The 15,957-nt window shown below is 36.6% G+C and overlaps 1 protein-coding gene across 2 annotated transcripts; it reads left to right on the forward strand.

The window, feature by feature from the left end:
• The first annotated feature begins 1,087 nt into the window (after positions 1 to 1,087).
• Positions 1,088 to 14,873, forward strand: p4ha3 (prolyl 4-hydroxylase, alpha polypeptide III). 2 transcript variants are annotated; one of them, XM_041995701.1, is made up of 13 exons: positions 1,088 to 1,165; positions 2,911 to 3,065; positions 3,170 to 3,393; positions 5,552 to 5,701; positions 5,781 to 5,832; positions 6,127 to 6,284; positions 7,191 to 7,367; positions 8,995 to 9,059; positions 9,194 to 9,353; positions 9,444 to 9,506; positions 9,935 to 10,003; positions 11,520 to 11,616; positions 12,906 to 14,873. In XM_041995701.1, the coding sequence occupies exons 2-13, from the start codon at positions 2,969 to 2,971 to the stop codon at positions 12,974 to 12,976; spliced, it is 1,383 nt and encodes a 460-aa protein (XP_041851635.1). In that variant the 5' UTR covers positions 1,088 to 1,165; positions 2,911 to 2,968; the 3' UTR covers positions 12,977 to 14,873. The 2 variants fall into 2 exon arrangements, with proteins under 2 accessions (XP_041851635.1, XP_041851634.1); XM_041995700.1 differs by lacking the exon at positions 1,088 to 1,165 and adding an exon at positions 2,439 to 2,631.
• The last annotated feature ends 1,084 nt before the right edge of the window (positions 14,874 to 15,957 follow it).

A 15,957-nucleotide genomic window follows, 5' to 3' on the forward strand; every position in this document is an offset into this window, starting at 1 on the left:
GAAAAATTATTAAAATTATTAAAAGGCACAACAAGTACAACAACTATTTGTTGTTTTCTGGGAAAAATTATACCACAAATCTGATTTTGCCATTTGCTCAATACTTGATTTACATGTTAGAGTTCCTAGATGCCACTGAACACATAATTAAACCTGTTAATATTGACTGTCAATAGCCTCCACATTTACAGCAACTATAAGAGTAATAATCCATGAACCTTATTCTAAGTAAAACTTGAAGCTGATGGGAGCTTGAAGAAAAAAGTACAGTTAAACTGCTTTCAATACGAGTATTTGTTATTTGTGCTACAATCTCTATAGAAAACTGATCACTTAGAAAGACAGTAAAGGCATGTGTTTACTTTATTTTCTGTATATTTTTCCACTCAGAAAAAGCACTGTGGATTTCCTTCCACATCTCTTACAATAAAACTACAGAGAATCTGTGGAAAGAAGCTGAAAACAACCCCCTAATATTGCTGTGTTTGGTGCTTCAGTCAGCTCTGTCAGGACCATTACAATATTTATATATATATATATATATATATATATATATATATATATATATATATATATATATATATATATATATCATTAAGGTAGCAGATTTCAGAAACTACTTAGTTCCTTACTGGATTTAGGTGGTATTAATGGAATTATCATAGATTTTGGGCTTTTTCCTTATTGAAATCTTCAAAAACAAGAATCTTTAAAACAAGAGAACATTTTATACCAGGTCAGCTACATTCACAATTATTAAAAATCTGTTACTAAATTGCATTTTAAATGGCCTTAAATATAGCTTAGTGTAACCTTCAGAAAGCTGTTAGAATATTACCTTCCACTTTTTCTCCTCTATATTAACTTAAATGAAACTTATTACAGAGCATGAACATATTGCATATCTAAATACTTATTCTAATCTCTATAAAGATCATATGAAAAGACCTCTTGTTGGCATGGCCCTAATTTTTTGCAGACAAGATCAACAGTTTTGTAGGTCTGAGTCTGTTAAACATAAACCAGACTGAGGCTGCAGATCTGTACCTGCAGAACAGACAAACATTTCTCTGTTTTTACTGAATTTGAGGTAAATGAAGGTTGGTGGCTGTTCTGGATCTTATCCTCTTGTACTGTCAGTAAACATGAAGGGCTGACGATGCACGTTTGATTATTAACTGTTTGTGCAATTTTAACTCTTGGTGATCCAGTTATTTAAAAGTCTAAACTTTTCTATAAGTCTTCCTTGCTGTATAAGTTTGATATGAATATCACTGGAGGTTGTTTAAGATGTTGTTTTATTGCATACTTATATAGTTTTCATGTTTAGTTTTAATTTATTTCTTGATAGATAAAAATCATGTAATAGTATCTTATAGATTGATTTTTTTGTGAAGAATTTTGAATAAACTGTCAACATTTCCATGAATTAAGCAGTTCCTACTTGTAACAGCAAGTGATTAAATATTATCTACTTTTTAGACTTCTTTATAGATTTTATGCATTAAGATTTTTAGCACCATATTGATATTTTTACATGATGAAACTACACAACTTTGGCTTAATTATTACATCACTAACCTACTTCCTTTGAACCTGAGGAAGTGCAAACATTTTACACATGAAAGATTTTCTTTTTGTTAAAAAGATATGTTTTAATAACATCTATGCTCTCTGACAATACTGAAATATGTGAAAATCCAATAAAGTCCAATAAAAAAAAATTGGTAAGGCTTTAAGCTGATCATGCTATCATATTCTCACAATAAATTAAAAATTTTCCCCTTTTATTGCATGATGTTTTCAATGTGCATTTTCTTTTTTAACGGAAGAATGTTGGCCAGTGGTTACCTGCAGTGTCATATTTTCATTTATTTAGTTAATTATTATCTAATAACTTTCTCCATATCTCAACACGAATTTAAAATAATGAACAGTGACTATAACAAGATCCACTTGACCGCAGACTTTCAGCGCTGCAGTTGGGTTGTTGTGCAGAATCTTGACCAGCAGATGTCGCTGTAAGCCCAAACTTTATTAACAAGCGCGCCTACTCTTGCGTGTTTTGAAAGCAAACAATCCACTTACACTTATAATCAAACATTCAAATACATTACTTTGGAGTTTAAATAAATAAAAAAGTCAACTAATAAACAACAGCATGCAAATGCGTAATTTATTTAAAAAGAAATTCTATATAAAATAGATGCTCTTTTAATCAGAACCAGCTTCCACACAGCTCCAAAAATCTCCTTTCAGTACAGAGTTAATTGTCGCAAACTAAAAGATCTGAATGAATACAGGATGCAGGTCAGTCCCATAAATTAGCTGTTTTCAGATCAGATCAGATGAAGGAGCCCTGCATGTCATCAGAGCTGCTCAGAGGACAGAGGGGCGTTCAGAAAGCAGAGAAAGCTGCAGAGGAAGAGGTCTCTGCTCCGCGATGAATTTTCCTGCGCTTGCTTATGTTATTTGCTGTATCGTGTTTGTTGCAGTAATTCATAAGTCTGTGGGAGAAATGTACACATCGCTGCTGAATGTAAAGCAGGCGATCAATGTTGAACGAAAACTTATCGATTACCTAAAAACTTACATTGACCACGAGTTGGAGAGACTGGAGGACATCAAGCGGTGAGTGATGGACACGCTGGGGATAGACTCAGTCCAGTTCTTTTAGGATTGTTTAGTATTTGAATTTTCAGGGGTCTTAAGACTGTAGTCTTGATTTTGCACAGGAGAAACAGTGAATAATGATGAAGGAAGTGTTCGTGCACGTCTGGCTTTGGGAACATAATGAAGAATCCTCAGCAAAAAAAAAGAAAAAAAAAAGCATAAACCTAATGTAAATTTAATTATTCTTGAATCTGTACCCTCATTTTCTAACCACATTCCCATCACAATCTCACACAGCTTTTATGCCAAAGTGTCTGACTTGCACACAGGGCTTTACAAAGGTCCCACGACTGCAATGTCTAACCCGCTGGTGGCCTTCACCCTCATCAAGCGCCTGCACTCTGAATGGCTGAACGTTGTCTACAGCAATGAAGCCCTGGAAAATGCACAAGGTTGGCTACCCATCTTCTTCCCTCACAGACACATCTGGTTGTGATATCTAAACACACTCCTCCTCACAGCTGTCACTTCCAAACCCACCAGTTCTGCTGTCCAGCCCTCAGGTCCGGTTACGAGGAGGAAGAGGCTCATCTGCCCAAAGTGGAGGACCTCCAGGGGGCTGCACAGGGACTGATGAGGCTGCAGGATGTTTATGCCCTCCAAGTTTCGAGTCTTGTGAGGGGCCGTTTCCAAAGATTAACTAATGGCGAGGCGATTGATGTCTACATGCCTGCGGTGTCTGTCTCTCTTACCGGTGATGACTGCTTTCTGGTTGGGAAGGTGATGCACAAATTGCTATTCACTTAGGACCCACTCTACAGAAAAAATCCTTTCACTCAGATATTATTTTATGATATAACCATGTGCTTTCTACAACTTTTTGTTTTTAAATATACAGCTAATATAAAACTTGTGTTGCAGCCAGTGGAAAAGGGGACATTTCACTGCAGAAAGGAAATAAATATATCATCATGTCCTGGAAGCAAACATGCTGCATGTAAAAGAGAAAAAGAAAAAACAAATTCTAATCCTAAACCCAATCTCCCCAAAAGACCATCTGTGGTGTAGCTGAAAGTTTTGCCACAGCCTGTATAGTTCCTCAACCTAAACATCATGAGATATCTGTGGATAAAAAGGGCTCAAAAAGGGCACTGCATTCAAGACAACCAAGGAACCTTACAGCATTTGAACCATTATGCAGGAAAAGCAATTATAAAAATGGTTATATAAAAGAGGAGCAGTAAAGTAACTAAATACATAAGCATGGTGCTTGAGTAAATAAAGTGTGCCAGCAATGGGTGTTTGTAACATATTTTCAGAAGAGATTTTGTAAACACATTCTGTTCAGGGTGAGTTTTCTAAGAGGAATAAGCTAAAACTCTGAATGCAAGGACAGTAAATGAAGAGATATTTGGAACTTGTATCTATGTAAGTTTCCCTCCCTGATTAATTTTCCATTCCGAAGGTCTATGGTAGTTTTATCCCAGATCTGTCAGTCACTGTGTGGTGGGAGCTCAGCCAGTCAGCCTGGAAAAAGTGGGATTCTTCCCATTGCATGTCTGGTAATCCTTTCATGTGAGCATGAATATGCTATATGACAAGTATGGAAGAAAAAAGATTTCCCCACAATACACTCTACTGTTTTTGTACAGTGGTGGTGTGTAAGGACAGGGCACTGTGGGGAATAGACATGCTCTTGTATGGAAAATACATTATCTTATTCTGCAGGAGTAAAGAGTGAGATTATCGGAGATGGCTTGTGAACAGACGTGCTGAGTTTCAGGGTGTTTGCAGTAAAGGGGCTTTTATGTGGTCGTTAAAGCGCTCTTCAAAAACAGCTGGTTTGATGATAGATGCTTGAGGCTTGTCAGTTTTTACTAAAGAGAAAGAAAGAGATGTTTGAGGTGAGAAACAGCTTGACATTTCTTAATGGCGGAGTGTTAACATTTTTAAAAGTTTATTGTTGCTTCTTCTTTTTCTTTTTTTTTACAGCTCCCAAATCAATGGTATAAAGTGAAATTTTATTTGTGGCATGTCTGCAGAAATCTGTAAGGGCAGGAGCCACATTCCACCTGTTTGTTTTTACCAAATTTATCAAATCAATTCCCTTCCAAACTGATTTCCAGCCAGTTTAAGTAGCTAGGGGATTGCAGTGAGTGTTTGTATCTTCATCCACACCAAAGCTCTTTGAGGAGTGATACAGGCTTCAGCTAAATAAGATGCTTAAGATAAATCTAAGCTGTAAGACATAAAAAGGACCAAAATCAGAGAAATGAATTCTCAGCAATCTATCAATCTAACTTTATTTATAAAGCACTTTTCGTACGAAGAAATTACATGACTCACAATGAGAAAGGAATAACAAATAACTATCAGAGTACTGAAAATTATAGAAAAGCATCTTCCAGTTCACATTTAAGTTAAGTAGCAAACTATCAAAACTTTCATTTAATTCTTGGGCTCATTATGGACCTACATTCAGCTGAAAAATGACAAGGAAACTCAAACATCGCCCAGGAACAAATATCAAAAACAGTTTCCCTCTCTAAAGGAGCAAAACTAAATAGTTAAATTAATTCAATAGACCTTCAGCCTTTAAAGTCTATTTATCAGTGTTGGCCATTCACTATGTTTCACTACTCATTTCAGCTCATTTCAGTATTCTTCTGTCCAGCCATCTGTACAAATCACTTTTTCCCATTTCCTTAGAAAGGAAAAAAATAGAAGCCACACCACGATGTAAATGATGCCAGCTGAAAAGCATGATGGAAGAAACTTGTTGGACTCTGGCTCAAAGTTGGCCTGACTGCTGTAATTGTTACTTTAACTAAACTTATCCCTATGACTCAGTGCCTAAAGGTTGTAAAAATTTGCAGGGCAGAGACCTTTGAATAGCCAAAAAATGTTACAATGGTAAAAGGAAGTGGTTTCATTGCAGGTGGCATATGAGCAGGAAGACTATTATCACTCGGTACAGTGGCTGGAGGAGTCGGTTCGTCTCTTCAGGGGAGCAGGAGGACAGTGGAGCCCTGAGAATGAAGGAACTTTAGAAGATGCTCTGGATCACTTGGCCTTCTCCCACTTTAAAGTAGGGGAGCATTTAGGGAATGCAAGTTTATAAGTTTTTTGATCAATTGCACTATGTTTAATTCCTCTCATTGATTCAGACAGGAAACGTCTCCCATGCTTTGAGCGTGTCTCACGAGTTACTGCATCACGGTAAATCTTTCACTCCCTTTTGCCTTAATCCCTTGTCTGCTGTTCTGTCTTTGCTTCAGTGACTAAGAATAACTTGTCTCTGAGACTATTTTACATGCATGTCTTCTCATTTTTTAAAAACTTATCTTTATCTTTATCTTCTATCTAGTTTTTTTCTAAGCCGTTTTTCTTCTATTTTTGTAATCTTTTATGGCATTCAGTGTAGATGGCAAAGTAAGAATTTCATTGTTTGTGGAAACTTGTTTCCTTACTGGGCAAATGACAATAAACACTTTGAATCTCGAATCATCTCAGATCCGACAAATGGACGAGTTCTGCAGAATGTTGAGAAGTATGAGAAGCTGCTGGTTGCTGCAGGTCCACCTAGGGGTGATAGGATGAGGAGACCCACCTCCACGTACTTAAGAACCAGGGAAACGTATGAAAGACTCTGTCAGACCCAAGGATCTCAGGTACTCCTCAAAATGCAGGATTCTGGATAGATGTTGTTCATGGTGCTGGTCTTCCGTACAGACAGACATAACTGCACAGGGTTGGAGAATAGTCTGGATTCACTACGTTATTACTCTGACTTGAGGGAAATTTCTCAAAAATTTAGAGGTTGTTTTCTCCCAAAGTAGAGAAGAATCTAGAAGAAGCTAAGAGAGACAGAGGAATGTAATTTGAAATATGTAGAATAATAGATTACCGTGTTTGTAATATAAGTTTAGATCCAGTGAGTCATGGGGACAATTTTCATTACACCCTTAATAAAAAAAATCTCACTTTTCTTACACCATCTCTTTATTCAGTTCCTCCTCTTTCGGAGACAAGCTCTATAAGCTGTTGACTAAATGCTAGCTTCTTCTGATTGTTCACCTTTTGGAAGCCTGCATAAAAAACTTGTAGAAATGTCAAATTACGAAGTAATTAAACAAATATTAGAAACGCTGTAGACAAAGACCCTGAATTCTGACCTTTTGTCTCACATATATTACTTTTAGCAATCACTGTTTAAATTTCCCATTTTCCCATTAGCATTTAACAGTGTCTACAATCATGCTAACATGTTTTAGACAGTGCTACATGCTAATATGCTAACATGCTGAAGTTAGCATATGATGCTGGTTTTTTTACATTAAACTTCTGCTTTACTTAGTATTTTATATACTCTATCAATTTGCTAAGTTGTTGTCATAAAATGTTTCTTTGCCCAAAAACAACTGTAATTACTCTAAACAGTTATTCTAAATTCATTCTTGCTTTTAAGCCAATGTGTGGGGAGAACCATAAAAAGAGTTATTGCATGTGAATTAAAAATAAAAAAGACCCTTGTTTGATCTTGTTAATAGACTTCAGATGTCTTTTCTTCCTGACAGCCAATGCATTTTGAAAACCCCAGACTATTCTGTGACTACTTCACCAATGACAATCATGCACTGCGGCTGCAGCCTATAAGACGGGAGGTTCTGAATCTGCAGCCGTATGTTGTCCTTTACCATGACTTCATCACGGACACAGAGGCAGAGGACATCAAGAATCTCGCCCAGCCTGGAGTAAGTGCTTGTTATCTTGGCTGAAACAACCTACACTACAGTTCAAAAGTTTGGGGTCACTTTGCCATGGGATTCAATAAGGAAGTGACCCCAAACTTTTGAACGGTAGTGAATGTGTCCCTAATTTGTCAGATATTACCCAAATGTTTTTTAAACCCATGTTTGTTCAGTTTTTCAACAAGCAGAGAAGTTTTACATACAGTTGTCTTGAATTTAGCAGAATGGAAAAGTGTAGGTTTCAGTTTGTGCACATCAACACACCCATTTAAAAAATTCTGTTTAAGAGTTTAAGAGGCCTTGTGATTATTTTGTTCCTATGAACTACATTACGTTTTTGTGACTCTAATGTACACTACCGTTCAAAAGTTTGGGGTCACTTCCTTATTGAATCCCATGGCAAAGTGACCCCAAACTTTTGAACGGTAGTGTAGATTTTTGTTGTTTCCACTTTTCAGGGTCCATGTTGTTTGAGATTACTATGTTCATGTGGTTGCTCAACAGGAAATTATTAGCTATTAGGAACTTGGATTTGGCTTTGTTGATTTTACAGATAATTATTATTTTTAAATGTTGTTAAACTTTTTTTAATTTCCTTTTGCCTCCTGGACATTTACTCAGATGATGGTTATTGAGGCTAAAATTAAATCATAATATATAAAAGCCTGTCTTAAAGCAGAGAGGTGCAAATTTCTAAGAAACTGGGTGAACTGACTGAACCCTGACCCTAAACCATCTCTGAACCTCATCTAAAAATGTCATATAACAGAAAATCTGCAGTGTGTTGTCCTCAGCACTCTCAGTCTGCTGACTCAGGTACTTCAGTGAATATTTGGTGGCCTAACTGAGCTGGTGCCTCTATAGTTTCTGTGAGGTTTTGGCTTTGTTCTGTGAGCTTTCCATTTTGCTCAGATAGAAACCCCTGTACTTATTTAATCATTATGTCAGCTTGTGGGCTGATTGAAAACAGACCTGTGGTGCTGAGCACCATGGTTTTCATTTTGCTTTGCTGGATGCACAGAGCTTTTGACTGTTTACATGTCTGTAAACAGTTTTGCCATTTCATAGCATTTCTTGATCTTTAATTTACTGATGTGTCATGTAATGAGTTATTTTATGTTTTTGTTCTATAAGGTGCCATTTTATAATGTACCATCAGGGATTTTTACTTAAAATTTATTGCAATCAAGGAAATGATTTTAAAATACTGTTTTTGGTTTAGGAAGCTTTAAATTAGTTTAAGACCTAAATACATTTCAGATCTTCTGGTACATTACAAATCTCAGACATCTCAGATCATCTAGGTTTGGTGTCTGTGAGTTGGAATTAAACACAAACAAGCTGCTTTTAGATTTTATGCATCATATATGTAGAACAAACTCCCAAAAAAAATCAGATCTGCAGCAATTCCTAATTTTTTAAAGACTTTTTTTCATTTGATACAACTGGTTTGATTAATTACTTTTACTTTACCTTATTTTTTATTTTGATTTTTCTCAATTCTGCATTAAATTTAGTTTAATGCATTTTATGTTCTCCCTAAAGCACTTTGAATTGCCTGTTTGTTAAATTGTGCATTTGCTGTTTTAACAATCACATTATTACAAAGCTTTTCTCTGTTTTTAAAAAGTTGAGGAGATCTGTGGTGGCAGCTGGAGAAAAACAAGCAACAGCAGACTATCGAATCAGCAAGAGGTAGAAGCTACTTTTAAAACCTTTAACACTACGACTACAGCTTTTTTGATAAATAAAAACATATTCAGAAAGTTAAATATGCAGCTGCAGCTTTTTGCAGAGTGTATAATAGCAATTGATCTGTATATTTATAGTGCATGGCTGAAGGGCTCAGCATGCTGCATTGTTGGAAGGCTGGACCAGAGGATCTCCATGCTAACAGGTCTAAACGTAAAGCATCCATATGGTGAATACCTCCAAGTGGTGAATTATGGAATTGGTGGCCATTACGAACCACATTTTGACCATGCTACAGTAGGTTCATATTTTTTTGGTTCCTTTTTTTCCCAACACTGATTAAATTAGTTATTTTGAAGATTTCTTTGTTTCATTTCTTTAAACCAGTCACCATCCAGTCCTGTGTTCAAGCTGAAAACTGGAAATCGTGTGGCAACCTTCATGATTTATGTGAGTGAAGTCAGTCAGCAGCTAGAAGTTCTTGGCCAGGTTCCTGTTGGCTGCTCCAAAGTCTAAATTAAAAACAAATAGATGTTGTTGTGCCTTGAATGCTGAAAGAACTGGCCCAAGAAACTCTGAGTGGGTCTGATCTCACAGCCCACATTTATATTTTGTACATGTTTTGCCCACAAAGTACTACATTTTATTTGGGTCTCTGACCTGCTGACTGCTTTTCTTCTTTTACAGATCTTAATTTTTTTCATTTAATCCTGTCTGTGTAACCCATGCTTATTTTTTAACTGATCTAATTGTTTTAGAATAAAGTAAGGAGTAAATCTGGAATAATGACCTCTAGCATGGTGCAGCAGACAGAATAGATTGTAATAATCAGAGCACAAACAGAAGACACAACTCTGAATAAACATCCTTTTCCACAGCTGAGCCCAGTGGAGGCAGGTGGTTCCACAGCCTTCATCTACGCCAACTTCAGCGTCCCTGTCGTGGAGGTAAACACACTGTGATTGTCTTTTTTGTAGCATTTTGTAGTTAATGGAGCAGCAGTGGAAGCTTTAACACTCACTTCTTGTTTCTTTGTACTGTAATATCTGAATGTCATAAAATGACAACAAACTATACAATTAAATTTTGCAGCATTACCTGTTGCATTTATATTTTATAAATTAAAAATAAATACTAATTACATATTTTTTTTATGTAATTAGTATAGCTGATTTTAAAGGATTTTCTTTTTTAGTTAATTTCTTTTTTTTATTATTAAAATCAATCTGCAGATGTCATATGTTTTCTGCAATTATTACATTTTGATGTATCTAATTATAATCAACAAATGAAGTCACGGGTTTTTACAAATGCTTGACAAATTATAAAGGCTCAGTTTTGCCAACCAACTGCTTGCATCACCACCCCAGAATGGGGATATTTTCAGGTGATAAAGCATTTTAGGCCCTGCACCCTGTGGTGGAAAGGAACAGACATCCTTTTGGACCAGCTTAAACAAAGCATTGATGATCGGCTGCTGCTAGGACCACTTTGAATGTGGTTCTGCTTCTAAACCCCATTTCCATTGTCTGGAGAGCTACCGCAAAGTTACACGATTGTGTAAACATCTGTTCCAACAATGGTTTTCTAAACTTCCATCTAATTTATTCCAAATTTCTGTACAGAAAAATAGAGCAAGGAAGCAGTTTGTCTTCTTCAGAGATCAGTTTGTCTCTTTTTCCCTCTAAACTCAATCAGCATGTTTACATGAAGCAAATTATTGTGAGTCCGACCAAAAGCTGACTTTTAAAATGAATGTAAACATGTTAATCATAGGAAATAATAGGAAAGAGAAGTTTTAAAGCATACATACAGACTGAATGATTTCCACACTTGTATGCTCAATTAGCCTCAAAGGGACCTATGTGATTTGCAAGTTCCAACTTTTTGTTGGCCTAAGTCCTAAACATGTCAGAAATTGCAAGTCATTCAGACTATGTCAACTCATGGCCACTTAAAAGATTTACACTTTTTTTTATCAGAAGTTGTTATTATGGCACCAAAAGCACTGTTACTGTGCTAGTACTTTAACTTTATAACCATGTATTTTCTTTGTGAGTCACCATAATCCCACCCCCACCCAATGATGTTAATGTAAAACTTGGTGCTGTTCATAAACCAGCTGGTTATGAGACAGTTCAAATGCAATGAACTGGTTTAATATAAATCACTGAATCCAAATCAGTGAGATTTCTTTACTCAAAAAAAAAAAAAAAACAACCTCCAAAGATTATTGTTCGTGGGAAATGCTTCTGCAGTGTAGAAATTGTCCAAGACAACAGAAAATGATCATACTGTTGTCTTTGATCGTCTTTTACAAGCAGAAGTTACAAATTTTTCTTGTCTCATGGAAAAGAAAAGCGGCTACTTTTCAATATCAAATTACTGAGAAACAATTAAAGTACTTTCTTCTTCAGTTCAAGCAATTTCTGCTGTTTTTTTTTTTTTTTTTCTCTCTCACAGAAAGCAGCCATCTTCTGGTGGAACCTGCACAGAAATGGACAGGGAGATGTTGACACTCTGCATGCTGGCTGCCCAGTGCTTATTGGGGACAAATGGGGTAAGATGCCCTTAAAGAGAATCAAAAAGTCATCATGATCTGCTTCTCACAACACTTACCCAGCATTTAGCTGTCCTGATAGGACAGGAGCTGGAGCACATCTGTGCTGCATTATACTTTTTGACATGTTGCAGAGTGCAGTTCAGACACTGGAAGCTGAACATCTGCTGCTGGTTGGCTCAGACCATCAAATGTGTCTATGGAACAGTTAAACTAACAGAGGGATATTAATCATTAGAAAGCACTTGCAGAGCTATTTAGTGAAGGTGCTGAAACAATAAACTCTGCTGGCCAAAGAAAAAAGTTGCCACCAAAGAAAAAGGTCACACACTAATATTTAGTTGGACCGTCTTTAGCTTTATTTACGACACACATTCGCTGTGGCATTGTTTCAAATAGCTTCTTCAATGTCTCAAGATTTATTTCCACGTGGTGTTGCATTCATTTTTCACCAAGATCCTGTATTGATGAAGGGAGAGTCTGACACAAAACCTTCTCCAGCACAGCCCAAAGATTCTCAGTGATGTTAAGGTCTGGACTCTGTGGTGGTCAATCTATGTGTGAAAATGATTCCTCATGCTCCCTAAAAAACCTCTTTCACAATTTGAGCCTGATGAATCCCCCACAGGCTTGTCCAGTAGGAACTAGGCATGATGGCAGCATCACCTCATCTGCTTCTCTTCTTGCCCTGATGCACCCATCACTCAGGAATTGAGTAAATTTGGACTCGTCAGACCACATGACCTTCTTCTATTGCTCCAGAGTCCAGTCTTTATGCTCCCTGGCAAATTGAAGCCTTTTTTCTCGGGTTAGCCACACAGATTAGTGGTTTTGTTATGGATACACAGCTTTTCAGTCCCAATTCCTTGAGTTCCATTTGCATTGTGTTTGTGGAAATGTTCTTAGTGTCACTATTAAACAGCCTTGGGTTCTACTGTTTTCCGTTTTGATTTCACCATCACTCATGAATTTTTTCCAATCACATTTCTTCCTTCAAGATGATAGTTCCCCATTATCCTTGCAGTTTTTAATAATATGTTGGACAGGTCTTAACCCAATTTTAGTAGTTTCTGCAATCTTTTAGATGTTGTCTCTGCTTGATGCATGCCAATGATTTGACCTTTCTTGACTAACTAACATCTTTTCAACGACCATGCAAAAGAAACAAAACAAAAAAGTATTTAATTGCAGAAAATGTGCAAGGTAGGAACATTTTTATTCAGATATTAAAACAAACTTGTGTTTTGAATTTTAGAAACAATTTCACTTTGTATGTATGTGTATTTCAGTGGCAAACAAATGGGTCCATGAGTATGGCCAAGAGTTTCAACATCGCTGCAGCCTGAATCCTGATGAATGACGGGTGAAGTTGAGCTACACAGAGTACAAGCCTTTTCAATTGTGAGGTGCACTTGTAGGCAGAGAGGAGGTGGCAGCACTGGTGAACACACAGACAGGGGAGGTGAGACACACGATGGGGTAGCCTGCATCTTGGATTGGAGCCCGGCCCCATGGAGGCTGGACTGCATGGTGGACACTGCTGCTGTGGAAATGGAGGTGGAGGCAGTCAGCCTCTGGAGGCTGAATGCTGACAGTGGAGAGTTTGTGCAGCTGCAGAGAAGCCTCTGCCTTCGCACACTGTTGGCTGTAGTAAACTGTGTGAGGTTGTTTACCTGCTGCCTTCTTAAAGCCTGACATCTGATCCAGGTCTTTTCCAGGACAGAGCACACTGGGGTGTGTCATTACAAATCAACAGCTGGGTCACAAAACTTGATTTTAAAATGCCAGGTTGACAAAGATAGTTGCTATCCTAGGATGAATCACATGCCATCTCAATTGAAATATCTTTTAAAAAGAGCTGTCTTTTAAAGCGTGATAGTGCAGCAGGGAATTGCTGATACAAGCTGATACAGAACATCTGTATCAGGTTAGATAACACAATCTTGTTTGTTGAGGTTTAAATCTGAGTCTCTTGTTTCGCCATGCTGCTGATTTTCTACAAACAGCGCAACATCGTCAGATCTCAGCTTACAGTTCATACTGAGTCAAAGGAACCACTGACTGTGAGCTGATTGGACAATGTGGTCATCTTTGTCTGTGGTAGACTTGCTTTGTTTGATGCAGTATAAGTGATGGATGGAACAAATGGAGCAAATGAGTCAGCCTCAGATTAAGCTTCAGTCACTATTCCTCATCTGTGGTCTGTTCTTCTGTGCCCTGCATTATTTCCAAGCTGTTTGAACTCTCACAACCAGCTCTGTCTGCATACTTCAACAATGTCTCAGATAACTGTTAGAGAAGCTCATAATCCATGTTAAAACAGTGAGGTGGGTCACACAGAGTGTTAAAATTCCCTATATGAGCAAGAAACAACACCAGGCCTCTCTGTACAGCACCTTTGGGGGATATCCTGCTGCTTGAATGGCAGCTATGGATTAATATTATTACCTTCACTCATAACTCCAGGTCAGAGTGTCTCTCCATTCACACACTGACACACTGACAATATATGAATGGTGAATGTTCTGGATATCTATTGCACATTCCTGCAAGCATACTTAACAGCAGGACTTTACAGTTTTCCTACAGCCAAGCAAAAGAGAATTGTGACTTTTTTGAAGCACCTTTCTTTTTTTCTTTTTTCTTTTTTTCGCAGCTGTTAATACAGATATACGATTAGATATACTATCTGTTTATTACTATAATAATTTCTCATTACTGTAGAGGAAAAAAATGTTTCAACACATTTTACCACTATTTGATTTTATGTGCTATGCAAGTCAGTTTCCTATTGGAACTGTACAGCAGAAGATTTTTTTATACAATCTGATTTGGAAGGTAATAAATTAAAAGGTCTAATAAACCAGTTTTAGGTCTATGTTTAAGCCTTAGTCTTCTTCAAAATCTGAGTGGCATTATTCTTTACTCTTGCAGCACACTCTTAGCAGCTTTCAGGGTTACCACAGCAAACATGGCTGGAACTTGTTGCTGCGCTCAAGAGTTGTTCACACTACCCAAAGCACACATGGCCAGATTATAGGTCATTCTCAGGACAATGTCAAAGACATGCAGTATTTCTACACCTTGGAAAACAGTCTATCATGTTGCTGTATTTCTAAGTAATTAATTATTTTGAGATCCTGTAGATTCTTTCTACCTTTACTGTTAGTGAGTTGCTGTACTGAAATAAAAATACATTTGTATCAATTACTGACTGATAAACCAGCTAGTAGCACAAAGCAAATAAACCAGAGGGGGGGTGGTTCCCTCTCAGGCTAAAAAAACTCAACTACTCAAACCACTGATCTGTCCAACTACCTTGGACAGATCAGTGCTTCCCTCTGCTGGTGATGTAGCAGACAGCCGGGTGGTATCCATATGATGCCAAAACATTTCTTTTTCTCACTTTCACCTAAATATGAGTGCTATTTATTTTGGCAGGTTTTTTTAAGTGAACTTTTAATGCCATTTATCTGTGATTATGTATGTGTCATAAAATGTGTCAACAGGTTTTTCTTTATTTATTCTACTTTCTGTGTCATGTATTTTTAATTTGTGACAGAAGATATCTTGGTCATGTATTGTGTAGGAATGACTTTGTGTAATGAAATTAGTGGGTGGATGGCCTTGTGTTAAATTTAATTATCTAACAAAAGTGGAAATTTATTGAAATTGCCCACTGCCTTAGACATTCTCTGTTCTTTTGACATGAATCCACATTATGCTTCTCGGATCTTGTTTCAGCTAAATTAACTAGCTTTTTGATAACTTTATTATTTTATTTTTCTTTTTAGAATAAAAAATGTTTATTGTTGAACTTATTTTGCTGTAAATTAATTTTCATGACATTTTTGTCAAGACTGTGATGGAAATAAACTAAATCCATTAATTTAAGTTAAACTTTGATTTACATTTATTGAGTAAAAAGCCATACTTTCTGACCCACTCCATTTATTCAGTAGCTACTTTTACCTATTTTAGAGTGTTGGATGTTATGAAATCATTAAATACAGTTGAATAAATATCTTTTTGTAGGTCTAGTTGTTGTATTTTACACACATATGAAATGTGATAAATCTTTTCATTGTTTCATGTTTCATTTGAATTTCTGTTTGAGGCCCAGATTGGCTAAAAAAATGTCCATTTCCTTACGAAACAACATGAAAAGTTCCAAAAAAGAGAAATGCATTTCCACAGGGAAGAGTTTTTTCTACGCTCATAAATCATTCACAGCCTCTCAAAATATATTTTGTGGTTTCTGACTATTATCAGACTAAAACTCATAGCATTCTAATAAATTAAGAATTTTATATATAAAAAATTAAGCTATTTTATTATTGT

The sequence above is a fragment of the Melanotaenia boesemani genome, chromosome 9 (assembly GCF_017639745.1).
Source record: "Melanotaenia boesemani isolate fMelBoe1 chromosome 9, fMelBoe1.pri, whole genome shotgun sequence".
Lineage (NCBI taxonomy): Eukaryota > Metazoa > Chordata > Actinopteri > Atheriniformes > Melanotaeniidae > Melanotaenia > Melanotaenia boesemani.

Excerpts from the sequence above, each read along its gene's own strand:
- p4ha3 (XM_041995700.1), top strand. The coding sequence starts at position 2,444 with ATGAATTTTCCTGCGCTTGCTTATGTTATTTGCTGTATCGTGTTTGTT. Across the intron at positions 2,632-2,910 it reads AGACTGGAGGACATCAAGCG|CTTTTATGCCAAAGTGTCTG; the intron begins GTGAGTGATGGA and ends AATCTCACACAG. Across the intron at positions 9,060-9,193 it reads GACTATCGAATCAGCAAGAG|TGCATGGCTGAAGGGCTCAG; the intron begins GTAGAAGCTACT and ends GTATATTTATAG.